This window comes from Oncorhynchus nerka, linkage group LG3 (genome assembly GCF_034236695.1).
Source record: "Oncorhynchus nerka isolate Pitt River linkage group LG3, Oner_Uvic_2.0, whole genome shotgun sequence".
Classification (NCBI taxonomy): Eukaryota; Metazoa; Chordata; class Actinopteri; order Salmoniformes; family Salmonidae; genus Oncorhynchus; species Oncorhynchus nerka.
This window is the reverse complement of record NC_088398.1, coordinates 44,232,485-44,249,436: the sequence shown is the minus strand read 5'-3', so window position 1 is coordinate 44,249,436 and position 16,952 is coordinate 44,232,485. Positions and strand designations below refer to the sequence as shown.

Sequence of the window (16,952 nt, the reverse complement as noted above, 5' to 3'; positions counted from 1 at the left end):
CCATTCTTTATACACACTGGAAACTGTTGAGAGTGAAAAATCAAGCGGCATTGGGATCATCAATAAGGGATCATAGCTTTCACCTGGATTCACCTGGTCAGTCTATGTCATGGAAAGAGCAGGTGTCCTTAATGTTTTGTACACTCAGTGTATGTCGCTTGTGCCTGGCTTGTTACCCACTCCACCACGGCCCAGCACCTTACAAGTCAATGTCGACTGAATGTCATGTACTGTACAGAAACTGCAGTGTGTTTAGTGATCTCCTACCTGTATTCCTCTGAGCGAAGATGCTCCCATGTATAGGAATACTCCATACAACACAGGCATGGGAATGTACTAAAGGGACCAGAGACATTCTATTATGATTCAGTCATACAAGCATCAACCAAAGAAATGGTTGAAAAGTGAGATTCAACTATACAAAACGTAGCGTAAAACATCGGTCCGCTTTGTGACACTGCAGACTAATACACTGGGTGCAAAATAAACACAGCGACACTTTTATCACACTGCGACAGGAACGGATTTTGGACAGTCCAGAAGCTAGAGCCAACACAATACTCCTCAGAGAAGCTATCTGACCTTGAGCACAGAGGTCATGAACACCGAGCAGCCCATGAGTAGGAAGATCATGAGGCCAGTGAAGCGCTGCTCGCGGATGCCCAGGAACTTGGGTTGTTCCCCGGGGGCCGAGCACTCCGACTCCAGCTTCAGACTGTTGACGTGGGAGATGGAGAGAACGGTGGCAGCCACGAACCAGGGCAAACCCATGATGGAACATACCCCCAGCATGACACCCACCACGAACAAGTCCAAATGGTACCCGCAGCCTTTCTGTGGGGAGGGAAACACAAATACAGTACAACTGAGAATACACTACTCAATATTCCGCGGCGGCAACATTTCATAATGGTTCAGGAAAATATTGTCAAAATGTTAACTAATTCCCCAAGTAGAAAGAGATTTCTGAAAGGGACTTTTTCAGTCCATATCAACCAGTACTGGACGCTATTTGACAATCAACTACACATGCACCACTTCAAAGCCAACTAAAAAGTGTACATTCAGGTTATGGTGAACAATGCCTCCCGTATGAGCTGAGCTGAGTCATTACAGTATCCTACAGTACCTTTAGTTTGTGCTCCTTCCTGTTGATGATGACCGCGGTGATCTGCTGGTCCATGAAGATGAGGATGGTGCAGAGCAGAGCAGGGATCACTGTCACGATGGTGGTCCACCAAGGGTTGCCGCCTAACGGGCTGATCAACCAACCACGGTCATCTCTGGTCGGCTGCAAGGATTTGGATTGCTGTCAGATATTGCATCTACATAGCATGGCACATGTATTTTGAGTCAAAATGTATAATCACCTTGTAATACTTTGTTACATAGCTCACCTTGAACACACTGGGGACTTTTAGTTTTGGAGATGGGACCCCTAAGGCATAGTCCACCAGGACCATGGTAAAGATGGTGATGAACACAGCAAAGTCACTGATGACGGCTCTCAACTGTGCAAGGGAGGGGTGCATGTCAACCGCCTGGTCTTAGTGCAGGGACCATCTATATCATTGTTCAATATCAATCACAGATTGCACAGGGCACTCAAACACTGAGCACCACGGTTGTGGATTCAATTCTCCCAAAAAAAGGGGGGGCTTCCGTCGCCAAACAGCGTGATAAGTGGTGCTCCCTTAAATCATAATAGAATCCAACTAAAGTGGGGGAGGCGTGACACTTTTCTTAATTAAAAACCTGTATTTTATTACTAATTTGCTTTGAACTACCATAATCACACAGTACTCACATATGACCACTAGAGTGCTCCACTGCACCATAAACCTCAGCAGAAGGACAGAAACCTTGTCTGCAGTCTACAAACGCATAATAGATAGAAACCAGTGGGATTACAGTAGGATCTGGGTCTGCTGCCTTACCTTGGTGGGGAAGTAACGGCTGAACTTGAACTCCTTTAGGAACGCTGACATGAAGACAGTGGAGAAGAAGAGAACCACGGACCAGAAGAGAACATCTGGAATATAGGGTCCGTGAGGGCCACAGGCACTGCCCACAAACTCTCCTCTTTTCTCCATGCAGTCCTGCAACAATAGGTAGAGGAGGGTGATTGGTCTGCCCTACTACAAGTGGAATTAATAGTGCATGACAATGCAGTCAATTACAAAATCCTTTGGTTAAGAGGGCCTTGGATTAAGAGTACAGAAAGCAACATTAATACAAAAAATGTGCTTTTATGGTGATTTGGCATGGGGTAATCCAGAATAATCCAGCCCACCACATGTCCTTAATCTTCTGCACAGGACCAGCTCCATCTGGGAGAGTATGCCACTTTGAGGAACACCTGTTTTTTGCTCTCTAATTCAGTTTATTAAACCACAAATTGTACTATTAAGGCTAGTTTTTTTTTCTCTGAACACAAGACTTGACCCAGATGAACTCCTTCTCTGAATTTGTCTTGATCCTTCCCATAGACTACACAGATTTCACTAGACACTCTTATACGGTACCTTAACCTCGAGTGCCTCCCAGTAGACCTCAGAAGCAGTGACGTTGTTCTGCTCCCAGTACTGTATGGTGGCATTGCTTGGATCCGGAGGTTCAACACAAGAACACCTTATAGAAACAATAGAACACGTCACCGTCAAATCCCTCCTTCACAATCATCTCAAATGAAGATGTTACCTTCGTTCAGAACTCGAAGGAATGTTTTCCCGGACACAGATTTATGCCTAGCTCTGGATTAAAAAGGCAGCGAGTGCAAACGTACGAGTACTGTGTGAGTTTGTCCAGGTTGTTGTTCATGTTGATGGGGTAGTGTTCCCCCAGGTGGATGAGCTTCTCCAAGGCCTCGTAGATGAAGATGATGCAGATGAGCGAGGCGAAGGCCTCCTCTGTGAAGCGGGTGATGTAACAGACCAGGGAGCTGGCATCTGTGGCCACTAGGACCAGGCAGAGGAACGCTGTCCACAGCCCTATACAGGTTCTCAGTGAGAGGTAGGATAAACCATACTCCCTGGGGAGAGAGTTAAAACATCACCGATACCTTACACTTTTCATTTAACTAGACAGGTCAGTTAAGAAGAAACTCTTATCTACAACGACGGCCTGTGAACAGTGCCTGGTTCAGGGGCAGAACGACATATGTTTTTACATCGTTAGCTCAGGGATTTGATCAAGCAACCTGTCAGTTACTGGCCCAACATTCTAACCACGAGGCTACCTGCTGCCGCATATATGACCACATCTGTGGGATATGTTATGCACTATCTACAGATATCGGGCAGAATAATGGAAACACTTGAGAAAATGAGGGACGCAAAGTATATTGAAAGCAGGTGCTTCCACACAGGTGTGGTTCCTGAGTTAATTAAGCAATTAACATCCCATCATGCTTAGGGTCATGTATAAAACCGCTGGCAGGCCATTATTCTGTCTACCATGGCTATGCCCCCATGGGATGACAATGCCCCCATCCACAGGGCACGAGTGGTCACTGAATGGTTTTATGAGCATGAAAACTCAGTCACCAGATCTCAACCAATTGAACACTTATGGGAGATTCTGGAGCGGTGCCTGAGACAGCGTTTTCCACCACCGTCTACAAAACACCAAATGATGGAATTTCTCGTGGTGGAATGATGTCGCATCCCTCCAGTAGAGTTCCAGACACTCTTAGAGTCTATGCCCAGGTGCATTGAAGCTGTTCTGGCTTGTGGTGGCCCAATGCCCTACTAAGACACTTTATGTTGGTGTTTCCTTTATGTTGGCAGTTACCTGTATAGCTATCTATCTGCAGAATATAGTGCATCTGAGGTCGTCATTGTGTTATTTCAATACTTTAAAGAAGTATCAATCATTAAATGATCCATGTATTTTGGCAGTACACTCTTCGGGAAAAAAAGGTTCCAAAAGCGTTCTTCGGCTGTCCCCATAGGAGAACCCTTTTTGGTTTCAGGTAGATGGAAAGGAACACAAAAGGGTTTTACCTGGAAACAATAAGGTTTCTTCATAGGGTTCTCTTATGGGGACAGGCGAAGAACCATTTAAGGTTATAGATAGCACCTTTTTTTCTAAGAGTGTATATTGCACACGGTCATCCTATATTGCTATTGTTATAAGGACAGAGGATCATCCTACAATCTAATCACAGATTATCTGAGATGTGGGCACAGATACAGAAATGGCCTGAGAGCAGTGGGCTATAGACGATTCATCACATGGGTGTTATAGAATTACAATGACAGTGTTTTACTCAAACTTACTTGCAGAATTTGTACAATATCTTCTCAAACACCAGTACAGGCCCTGTGCTGCCCAAAATGGTGAGTGGCTGGCCAGCAAACAGGGAATAGGCTATTCCCGTCATTGAGGCGCCAAAAAGCGATTCGATTGCACTCTGCGGGAAACAAATGCAGAGAAATTCTATTAGTAAGAAAAGCTGAACTTCAATCAATCTCAATCGTCATTCTAGCACTGTGTATTCGAAAGGGATGCATAAAAATGGCTCCCTATTCCCTATACAGTGCACTACTTTTGAACATGGCCCAAAAGTAGTGCACTAGGTAGGGAATGGGAGCCATTTGGGATGACAACCAGGGTGTCTTACTATGCGTCCTTCTGTTGCCTCTCCGAGTAGGCCCCCGAACGTGATGACAGGCGACATGCATGCACAGTACAGGAAGAGGAAGGAGGCCAAGCACTGCAGGCTGAGAGCGTCTGTGTAGTCAGACAGGTAGTGCGGCGCCTTGCGTTTGATGTCCAACAGGAGACCACCACAGAATCTGGAAATATTATAACGCCATGGAGAAAATAGTGGATTGCATTGATACGGTTATATATTGCATTTTGCTCTCTCTCGAATGATTGAATGAGACTACAACCACATGGGTAACCTGCTGTCTCTACAACCACATGGGTAACCTGCTGTCTCTACAACCACGTGGGTAACCTGCTGTCTCTACAACGATGTGGGTAACCTGCTGTCTCTACAACCACATGGGTAACCTGCTGTTTCAACAACCACATGGGTAACCTGCTGTCTCTACAACCACATGGGTAACCTGCTGTTTCAACAACCACATGGGTAACCTGCTGTCTCTACAACCACATGGGTAACCTGCTGTTTCAACAACCACATGGGTAACCTGCTGTCTCAACAACCACATGGGTAACCTGCTGTCTCTACAACCACATGGGTAACCTGCTGTTTCAACAACCACATGGGTAACCTGCTGTCTCTACAACCACATGGGTAACCTGCTGTTTCAACAACCACATGGGTAACCTGCTGTTTCAACAACCACATGGGTAACCTGCTGTTTCAACAACCACATGGGTAACCTGCTGTTTCAACAACCACATGGGTAACCTGCTGTCTCTACAACCACATGGGTAACCTGCTGTCTCTACAACCACGTGGGTAACCTGCTGTCTCTACAACCACGTGGGTAACCTGCTGTCCCTACAACGATGTGGGTAACCTGCTGTTTCAACAACCACATGGGTAACCTGCTGTTTCAACAACCACATGGGTAACCTGCTGTTTCAACAACCACATGGGTAACCTGCTGTCTCTACAACCACATGGGTAACCTGCTGTTTCAACAACCACATGGGTAACCTGCTGTTTCAACAACCACATGGGTAACCTGCTGTTTCAACAACCACATGGGTAACCTGCTGTCTCTACAACCACGTGGGTAACCTGCTGTCTCTACAACCACGTGGGTAACCTGCTGTCTCTACAACCACGTGGGTAACCTGCTGTCTCTACAACCACGTGGGTAACCTGCTGTCTCTACAACGATGTGGGTAACCTGCTGTTTCAACAACCACATGGGTAACCTGCTGTTTCAACAACCACATGGGTAACCTGCTGTCTCTACAACCACATGGGTAACCTGCTGTTTCAACAACCACATGGGTAACCTGCTGTCTCTACAACCACATGGGTAACCTGCTGTTTCAACAACCACATGGGTAACCTGCTGTTTCAACAACCACATGGGTAACCTGCTGTTTCAACAACCACGTGGGTAACCTGCTGTCTCTACAACCACGTGGGTAACCTGCTGTCTCTACAACCACGTGGGTAACCTGCTGTCTCTACAACCACGTGGGTAACCTGCTGTCTCTACAACGATGTGGGTAACCTGCTGTTTCAACAACCACATGGGTAACCTGCTGTTTCAACAACCACATGGGTAACCTGCTGTCTCTACAACCACGTGGGTAACCTGCTGTCTCTACAACCACGTGGGTAACCTGCTGTCTCTACAACCACGTGGGTAACCTGCTGTCTCTACAACCATGCGGGTAACCTGCTGTCTCTACAACCACATGGGTAACCTGCTGTCTCTACAACCATGTGGGTAACCTGCTGTCTCTACAATGACGTGGTTAACCTGCTGTTTCAACAACCACATGGGTAACCTGCTGTCTCTACAACCACGTGGGTAACCTGCTGTCTCTACAACCATGTGGGTAACCTGCTGTCTCTACAACCACATGGGTAACCTTCTGTTTCAACAACCACATGGGTAACCTGCTGTCTCTACGACCACGTGGGTAACCTGCTGTCTCTACAACCACGTGGGTAACCTGCTGTCTCTACAACCACATGGGTAACCTGCTGTCTCTACAACCATGTGGGTAACCTGCTGTCTCTACAATGACGTGGTTAACCTGCTGTTTCAACAACCACATGGGTAACCTGCTGTCTCTACAACCACGTGGGTAACCTGCTGTCTCTACAACCATGTGGGTAACCTGCTGTCTCTACAACCACATGGGTAACCTTCTGTTTCAACAACCACATGGGTAACCTGCTGTCTCTACGACCACGTGGGTAACCTGCTGTCTCTACAACCACGTGGGTAACCTGCTGTCTCTACAACCACGTGGGTAACCTGCTGTCTCTACAACCACGTGGGTAACCTGCCGTCTCTACAACCACGTGGGTAACCTGCCGTCTCTACAACCACGTGGGTAACCTGCTGTCTCTACAACCACGTGGGTAACCTGCTGTCTCTACAACCACGTGGGTAACCTGCTGTCTCGTGGTGAGGTGTGCATTCAGCTTGCAGCTGGAGACTTTTTCTTTCTTCCCCCCCCCCTACACACCAGGACTTAATGTGTTACTCTCCTCACACCACTTAAAGTGCATAAAATAGACACAGTCGTGAGGATGACTTAGCATGAGCTAATGTCCCTGTTGCAGAATATAGCCAAAGGCAATTGGGAGCTCACTGCAGTAGGTTGCTATGGAAACCTTTGCATGAACTGCACACAGTCACCTGGGAGGGAGTTCAGTGGCAATGGCAAACCTGGCCTCTGTCCAATGTTCCGTAGATAGATGTTTCAAAAAGCAGGAGAGAAACCTGTTATTTTTTTTGATCCGTCTTTCTTTCTTAATACACAACAACAACCACATAATACACAACCACATAATACACAACCACATAATACCCAACCACAACCACATAATACACAACCACATAATACACAACCACATAATACCCAACCACAACCACATAATACACAACCACATAATACACAACCACATAATACCCAACCACATAATACACAACCACATAATACACAACCACATAATACACAACCACATAATACACAACCACAACCACATAATACACAACCACATAATACACAACCACATAATACACAACCACATAATACACAACCACAACCACATAATACACAACCACATAATACACAACCACATAATACACAACCACAACCACATAATACACAACCACATAATACACAACCACATAATACACAACCACATAATACACAACCACATAATACCCAACCACAACCACATAATACACAACATCATAATACCCAACCACATAATACACAACAACAACCACATAATACACAACCACATAATACACAACCACATAATACACAACCACATAATACACAACCACATAATACATTTACATTTACATTACATTTAAGTCATTTAGCAGACGCTCTTATCCAGAGCGACTTACAAATTGGTGCGTTCACCTTAAGACGTCCAGTGGAACAGCCACTTTACAATAGTGCATCTAAATCTTTTAAGGGGGGGGAGAAGGATTACTTTATCCTATCCTAGGTATTCCTGAAAGAGGTGGGGTTTCAGGTGTCTCCGGAAGGTGGTGATTGACTCCGCTGTCCTGGCGTCGTGAGGGAGTTTGTTCCACCATTGGGGGGCCAGAGCAGCGAACAGTTTTGACTGGGCTGCGCAGGAACTGTACTTCCTCAGTGGTAGGGAGGCGAGCAGGCCAGAGGTGGATGAACGCAGTGCCCTTGTTTTGGTGTAGGGCCTGATCAGAGCCTGGAGGTACTGAGGTGCCGTTCCCCTCACAGCTCCGTAGGCAAGCACCATGGTCTTGTAGCGGATGCGAGCTTCAACTGGAAGCCAGTGGAGAGAGCGGAGGAGCGGGGTGACGTGAGAGAACTTGGGAAGGTTGAACACCAGACGGGCTGCGGCGTTCTGGATGAGTTGTAGGGGTTTAATGGCACAGGCAGGGAGCCCAGCCAACAGCGAGTTGCAGTAATCCAGACGGGAGATGACAAGTGCCTGGATTAGGACCTGCGCTGCTTCCTGTGTGAGGCAGGGTCGTACTCTGCGGATGTTGTAGAGCATGAACCTACAAGAACGGGCCACCGCCTTGATGTTAGTTGAGAACGACAGGGTGTTGTCCAGGATCACGCCAAGGTTCTTAGCGCTCTGGGAGGAGGACACAATGGAGTTGTCAACCGTGATGGCGAGATCATAGAATGGGCAGTCCTTCCCCGGGAGGAAGAGCAGCTCCGTCTTGCCGAGGTTCAGCTTGAGGTGGTGATCCGTCATCCACACTGATATGTCTGCCAGACATGCAGAGATGCGATTCGCCACCTGGTCATCAGAAGGGGGAAAGGAGAAGATTAATTGTGTGTCGTCTGCATAGCAATGATAGGAGAGACCATGTGAGGTTATGACAGAGCCAAGTGACTTGGTGTATAGCGAGAATAGGAGAGGGCCTAGAACAGAGCCCTGGGGGACGCCAGTGGTGAGAGCGCGTGCTGAGGAGACAGATTCTCGCCACGCCACCTGGTAGGAGCGACCTGTCAGGTAGGACGCAATCCAAGCGTGGGCCGCGCCGGAGATGCCCAACTCGGAGAGGGTGGAGAGGAGAATCTGATGGTTCACAGTATCGAAGGCAGCCGATAGGTCTAGAAGGATGAGAGCAGAGGAGAGAGAGTTAGCTTTAGCAGTGCGGAGGGCCTCCGTGATACAGAGAAGAGCAGTCTCAGTTGAATGACTAGTCTTGAAACCTGACTGATTTGGATCAAGAAGGTCATTCTGAGAGAGATAGCGGGAGAGCTGGCCAAGGACGGCACGTTCAAGAGTTTTGGAGAGAAAAGAAAGAAGGGATACTGGTCTGTAGTTGTTGACATCGGAGGGATCGAGTGTAGGTTTTTTTCAGAAGGGGTGCAACTCTCGCTCTCTTGAAGACAGAAGGGACGTAGCCAGCGGTCAGGGATGAGTTGATGAGCGAGGTGAGGTAAGGGAGAAGGTCTCCGGAAATGGTCTGGAGAAGAGAGGAGGGAATAGGGTCAAGCGGGCAGGTTGTTGGGCGGCCGGCCGTCACAAGACGCGAGATTTCATCTGGAGAGAGAGGGGAGAAAGAGGTCAGAGCACAGGGTAGGGCAGTGTGAGCAGAACCAGCGGTGTCGTTTGACTTAGCAAACGAGGATCGGATGTCGTCGACCTTCTTTTCAAAATGGTTGACGAAGTCATCTGCAGAGAGGGAGGAGGGGGGGGGAGGAGGAGGATTCAGGAGGGAGGAGAAGGTGGCAAAGAGCTTCCTAGGGTTAGAGGCAGATGCTTGGAATTTAGAGTGGTAGAAAGTGGCTTTAGCAGCAGAGACAGAAGAGGAAAATGTAGAGAGGAGGGAGTGAAAGGATGCCAGGTCCGCAGGGAGGCGAGTTTTCCTCCATTTCCGCTCGGCTGCCCGGAGCCCTGTTCTAATATAATATAATTATAATACACAACCACATAATACACAACCACATAATACACAACAACAACCACATAATACACAACATCATAATACCCAACCACATAATACACAACAACAACCACATAATACACAACCACATAATACACAACCACATAATACACAACCACATAATACACAACCACATAATACCCAACCACATAATACACAACCACATAATACACAACCACATAATACACAACCACATAATACACAACCACATAATACCCAACCACAACCACATAATACACAACATCATAATACCCAACCACATAATACACAACAACAACCACATAATACACAACCACATAATACACAACCACATAATACACAACCACATAATACACAACCACATAATACCCAACCACAACCACATAATACACAACATCATAATACCCAACCACAACCACATAATACACAACCACATAATACCCAACCACAACCACATAATACACAACATCATAATACCCAACCACAACCACATAATACACAACCACATAATACCCAACCACAACCACATAATACACAACATCATAATACCCAACCACAACAACATAATACACAACCACATAATACCCAACCACAACCACATAATACCCAACCACATAATACCCAACCACATAATACACAACCACAACAACATACACATCCAGGCTCCCATAGCACACACTCTCTAAGTCCCTGGTAACACCCCCCCCCCCCTGCACCAACCCACCCACCTACCGTCCTGTCCGCTGCAGCTCCGGACCCCCATGTCCCTCGTCCTCCTCCTCTTCATCCCCTGGGTCTGTGCCGCACTGCGCTGCACTCCTCCTCTTCTCCTGTTTGTCAAACACCACATCTGTTATTTCTTTCCTTTTTCAAATGAAAGACATTGCTGTGATTTGTATGTCCACTGATGAAAGACTTGTTTTTAAAGAAGAGGCTAAACTCACTTGAGACGGTACGTTTTTTGGTGGCTCTATTCTTATAGAGGGATCCCACTCCCCCGGTGGCAGGACAGTCACTTGGTCAAGGAACTCATCGATTCCAGCAATCAGATCAGTGCGGTCCTTCGCTTTGTAGGCGACATCATGGAAAACCTTGGAATGAAGAAGAATGGAAATTCAGCCATTAATTGACTGGTTCGTTCAGTCATGCCCAACAACTATGTTCACCATTGGAGAGGCCGTCTTACCTCGTCTGTCATGAGAGTTGCAATGGATCGGCCAATCTCATGGTACTGTGGCCCTTTCCCAAGAGGCCCCAGCAGAATGAACAAGAACCTAACGGAGGAAGATAAAACGAGGGCCACAATAAGAGTCAGACAGAGCGGGGAAGAGACAGTTGGGGTCAGCCCAAAAAGGATTAAGAAGGCCATAACGTTAGTCATAGACAGGAGACCATAATGACAGACTAATTGGAAGTAGGGTTGCGAAACTCCAGTAACTTTCCCAAAAATCCCAGGTTTCCCAGAAATCTAGGTTGGGGGATACCTCGGATGTCCTACTTATTCCTGATTCCAGGGAATCTTCTAAACCTTATTTCTGGAAAACCTGTTTTTTTTTGTTGAGAAAGTTACTGCAATTTTGTCACAGTCTTTCTAACCTGGTGACGATGGGGACCTCAGCCAGCCCGTTGAGCATGACCGCAGGTGAGAGACGTACGAACGCCACCACAGGTTTGTCTAGGAACTCCGCCTCACCCACCAACACGTTGGACGCTTCCGCTCCCGGCGGAATCTTCTTCATGAAATGGAGGTCTATCTGCACGGACGCAGGACACAATACGCAGTCATTAGCGGAGCGTTTTTAGACTGAAGTCTAAATGGTGCATTTTACGGTATGAATATCGCAACTCCTCAATCCAAAAACAAGAGCATAGGAAAAGGAATTCAGAAATATGAAATGCATTCGCTAAACAAATATAACTGAATCCCTACTGTTGATCCCTGCTGGGAGGGTTGTAATATTCTGGTTTCTATCACCAAATTCCCCGGATTTCCATTTGCCTGCTTCTTCCCTCCTGATTTGGGGAATTGTCCAACCAGGATTACCGGTACTGGAAAACCTGAGAATTTTGGGATAGTAACCAGAATATTGGAACCTTATGTGTTTTTGTAATTAATATCCTGTTTATGGCTTAAGATAGATAATAGATTGGCCAACTGGACCCTATTTCATATATTTAATAACATTACCATCATAACATACATTTAACCATGTGTTATGATGAAATATTACAGCAGATTGCCATCATCAGCCTAAAGTGGTATTATCAGTTACATAACATTTCCAGAGGTTATCATCTCCGTGATACCCTGTCTGCCCCCGCAGTGACTTGTCCATCCGGATCTGAGCCTGCCTGACTGCCTGCTGACTGATCCTCCTATCACTATTCTGCTGCGATCCTGTCTGTCTGCCTGCTGACTGATCCTCCTATCACTATTCTGCTGCGATCCTGTCTGTCTGCCTGCTGACTGATCCTCCTATCACTATTCTGCTGCGATCCGGTCTGTCTGCCTGCTGACTGATCCTCCTATCACTATTCTGCTGCGATCCTGTCTGTCTGCCTGCTAACTGATCCTCCTATCACTATTCTGCTGCAATCCTGTCTGTCTGTCTGCCTGCTTTGGAGCTGCACTGCGTCAAATGGAAGTGCTGTAACACAAAGTGGAAGCAGTAGGGGCATCAGAGTCCCAGTTATAAACACCACGCTCACTGCTAACGTAATAGGAATATCATGTGTTGATGGTATTCAGCAAAACTCATCCCATGTCATGTGTAACAGATTGATGCACTTAGCAAATGTAATTTTAATAGTAACATGGGCCAATAAATACATAGTATTGGCTTCTGCCTCCTGACTGAAGAGTATGGATAATGACATGCAGCAGATACTGAGGTTAAATACATTATTCATGTCATTTGTATTGATAGATACAGTGAAGAAGTGATTGGGATGGGGACATAGACTGGAAAGCAGCAAGGTCAGGGGTTGAACCCATGCCTCCAGGGGCAATGTGTGGCCTGAGGGTACCAGCACTACCACTAGACCAGCCCTTGGCACGACACTGAGGTTAATGGTGGTGTTATCATTATAGTGTACAGTTCAAATACAGGCCTAAGTATGTTAAATAGGCATTTCAAACATCCAGAATATCCGGGACAAACATTACTCTCCATTAAGCTTTGTCTAAAAATATCCGGTTGTATTCTAATTATGGTTCGATTTTGAGCACACTGTCTTTTCTAAAAATGCTTTTGGGGCGAGTTCAACCACATTAGACAGCTCAAATAAAGTATCAGAACAAGAACAAAAGACTCTGAACAAAAGGATAGGATTGTAGGATTCAGAGGTGAGACAGACTTTTGCTGTCCTACTATAATCTACAGTAACTAATGGCAGTGTGAGTGAGATGACTGGCCTGCTATGTTTATAGCACGGTTATAATAATAGTTTATGGTTGAAACCATTTTTTCAAGCAATACATGCAAGCAATCAATGAAAATGGAACAGGTTACTGTGTTCATACACACTTGAACTGCCAGAACTGGTATGTTGAGTATGTCGTACTGTAGTATAGTAATACGTCAAAGCCCTTATTCATAAATCATCTCCGACTTGGGAGTGCTGATCTAGGATTGGTTTAGCCTTTAAAGCATAATGAACAAGAGGGGGGGCCTGATCGTGAGAATGTCTTACTGTACCTTACTGAAGTCCACAGCGCTGTTCTCTCTGCTCACTTCAGCTTTGCCATCATTGGGGACGGGCAGAGAGGTCTGGGGAGAAATCACCTGACCTGGATCAAACAGAGATGTCCAATAAGTCAACTGCTAAAACCTCTATATCAGACCGACACCAAGGTTTCATGGCAGTGCGGGCGCCAATGGTAATAAATCACAGGGAGAGAGAGCTCTTGGCCTACCGAAATGACCAAAAATGCTTTGGTAATCTATAGATTTGCACTCTAAGGTTGAAGTAATCTGGGATTTATCAGACATTGGCAAAGTACCCTTATTTAGTGCAGATCCCAAGAGAGGACAGAAGATAAAGCCTAAGTGGCTGCATGGGGAGGGATGGAAGTCGTGGATGACCTTGGTGAGGATGGGTGGATGAAGCTTGCCCATTAGGATTTCAGCATTATCATTGTGTCAAGGAGACTGACCGATGCAAACACGAAATTAGCCCACAGCTGCCAGAGTCGAGCAAGAAGGATTTAAATCCAAAGGATTCATTTTCATTTGTGAGAGGGCCCAGATAAATACTCATTTCAGTGTTTGATCCGTTCACGAGCCAGTGGAAACTACCAGTGACTAACGGTTGCATTAGGAATCGAGAGAATCAGAAGTAAAAGCATGCCTTGCAAAGATTCATTTCGACTCATATTTCCACATGAAGTCAATGAGAGGGCTAAGTCTTAAAGCAATTTACAGAGTCGGCTGCTGCTGCCCATGAAGAAACACCAAAGCGACAAACCCTTTAGATTTAAATGTTAGTACTTGCAATGAGCATGAGGGTGGCGTCACTAACATGGCACTGGTTTTGTTTATTGGTCACGCACTTACTGTTGCCGCTCTTTCATTGAGCTTTTGCATAACTCTACTAGAATGAATGTGCCTGTGACAAACCACTCTGAATTAAAATGACCGCAAAGAATGATTAGCTTAAAGGGTTTCGGGTGTTCTTCATGTTTCAAAAATTGGCATGTGGAACACTGGCAAACTTGCTTCCGAAACATAATTCCTGTAAAAGGTGATGGACATTCTCAATGAGGTATCATTCGCAAGAGGACGTAAAGGTTCCTTGTTATTTTACATTGACATTTCAGTCATTTAGCAGACGCTCTTTTCCAGAGCGACTTACGGTAATGAGCGCACACCTTTTTGTGCGTAAGGGTCCCCAGTGGGAAACGAACCCACAACCCTATTATCAGTGAACACCGTTGCTCAGGGCCTTTTCTCTTCTGAATATTGTCCTGTTAACATCTTCTACACTGGTTAGGCCTACACCCTGTCGCCATACTTTAACATAATCTGAAATGAATATATAGTCAATGTTAATGTCAAGGATAAGTTTAGCAACTCTTTCAAGCAGCTCCTTCAACTCTATCCCCGTTGATAGCTACATCTAGACTCTTCCACCGATTTCTCATTGTGCTCGATAAAATACAATGTACGGCTCATATGATATGAGTTATTGTATATGTACTATACACTTTCTCGCCTGATGGACTACTACTGACTTCATTAAAGTATCTGAAGTACAGAAAACACAACCTCTAACTATTACTGACGGAAACAACTTTGAGATTACCACCTTTACAAGTTATGTTTTAGGAAGTGCTAGCAGGAGAGAAAGGTTCTGTCAAGGTGTAAGAGTTGCCTGGGTCCGGGTCATCCTCTTTGTCCACGGGCTGGATATCAGTCTGGGTTCTGGGACCCTGTTTCTGTGGTCTGGGGCCTGGTTTTTGAGTGGCTGGAGGGGGGCGGGTGGTGGATGAGGTCGGGAGTGGAGAGGAGATGGAGGAGGAGACACACTGGGGACAACAGAGCGGCCATGGGGTGCAGGGTGTGACCTGCCTGTCACTCCTAGACCCCGCTGCCATAAACGAGCCCCAGAAGGAGGACTTAAAGGTAGAACAGAGTGATGGACCGCCTGCCAGACACACACACACACACACATCCACCCACGTATACACAAACAAACGCACACGCACGCACACACACGCACACAAGGAAACAAGAGAAGAGAGTCACACTGAGACACTGAAAAGAAGGTCATACATGGACAATGTAATGTAGAATGAGAAAAGCATCCACGTGGGATGACTGAGAGGACTACTTACAACAAGATTACTTCCAGTTTCAATGTTTCTATGACCAGCAGTACAAAGTGAGGAGAACTGAAGAAAGTGCAGCCATCTTGAACCATTAACGTAGCAGCAGTAGGGTTGCTGAATTCTGGGTAACTTTCCCAGAATCCCCAGGTTTTCCAGAAATCCTGGTTGGAGGATTCACTGATTCCCTGCTTATTCCCTCCTGATGCCAGGAATATTCCAAACAAGATTTCTAGAAAACCTGGGAATTTTGGGAAGGTTAGAGGAATTCTGCAACCCTAAGCAGAGGGATGCCTGTTACTGACCGTTCTTGTCCATGGAGTGGGGCTCGGACTGCTTCTTGCCAATGTCAGCGAAGGAGCGGACAATGGGGATGCGATTGGCCAACTTCTTCTGGTTCTGGTGATGGTGCGTTTTGAGGAGGGTCTCTCTCACCTTCTTCCTCACCTCGTCCCCCAGTGGACCTGTGGTCTCCTGCTGGTCCAACACCATGTCTGACAAACAGGACCACACAGTCAACAGCTCAACAGCAACTAGGGAACCGTCCATTACATTCCGATTGCAATGTTCACAATTGTACAATGAAGATCATAGAACAGGGTCGTATTCACTAGGAACAGAACAGAAGCAAACGATCCAAAACGGTGATGGACCTAGCTGCAACTGTCCAATAAGAAATGCTGATTTTTGTTTCACGCAAATCCTTTTGCTACGGTATGCACTAAGGAATACAACAAAGGTGTACGGGGTAATTCCAGATGCCACTCTGTGCTCTACCGTACCTGCTACCTCCTCCACGGAGTTGGCCCTCATGTCGAGCAGCACGACGCCATTGAGGATGCAGCTGCGCAGCTCGAACAGGCTGTGCAGGGACAGCGTGGCCACGTAGGGCTTACTCCAGCGCTCCCCTCCATCCTCCACATCCTCCTCAAACTTCAGCCACCTGCATAAGGCACAAGTGCCCGCACTCTTAGAAAAGAACGTGTGGTCTAGAACTGTAGAAAAGGGCTCTTGTTTTTTCTCACACTTTTTGGCTAACTGTTCCTCTAATAGCACTTTTTTGC

General features: G+C 46.3%; 1 protein-coding gene across 1 annotated transcript in view; it reads right to left on the bottom strand.

The window, feature by feature from the left end:
- LOC115108541 (sodium-driven chloride bicarbonate exchanger-like) overlaps positions 1 to 16,952 on the bottom strand; it is a 44,121-nt gene that overhangs the window by 7,704 nt on the left and 19,465 nt on the right. Inside the window, exons 5-20 of the mRNA XM_029633028.2 lie at positions 16,671 to 16,831; positions 16,194 to 16,382; positions 13,760 to 13,851; positions 11,658 to 11,815; positions 11,248 to 11,335; positions 11,006 to 11,152; positions 10,794 to 10,891; positions 4,625 to 4,799; positions 4,281 to 4,414; positions 2,786 to 3,031; positions 2,526 to 2,631; positions 1,938 to 2,099; positions 1,398 to 1,511; positions 1,130 to 1,291; positions 583 to 834; positions 268 to 336 (exon numbers count right to left, since the gene is read on the bottom strand). Of these exons, the coding sequence (XP_029488888.1) occupies positions 268 to 336; positions 583 to 834; positions 1,130 to 1,291; positions 1,398 to 1,511; positions 1,938 to 2,099; positions 2,526 to 2,631; positions 2,786 to 3,031; positions 4,281 to 4,414; positions 4,625 to 4,799; positions 10,794 to 10,891; positions 11,006 to 11,152; positions 11,248 to 11,335; positions 11,658 to 11,815; positions 13,760 to 13,851; positions 16,194 to 16,382; positions 16,671 to 16,831 (2,353 nt within the window). The remainder of the gene's footprint in view (positions 1 to 267; positions 337 to 582; positions 835 to 1,129; positions 1,292 to 1,397; positions 1,512 to 1,937; positions 2,100 to 2,525; positions 2,632 to 2,785; positions 3,032 to 4,280; positions 4,415 to 4,624; positions 4,800 to 10,793; positions 10,892 to 11,005; positions 11,153 to 11,247; positions 11,336 to 11,657; positions 11,816 to 13,759; positions 13,852 to 16,193; positions 16,383 to 16,670; positions 16,832 to 16,952) is intronic.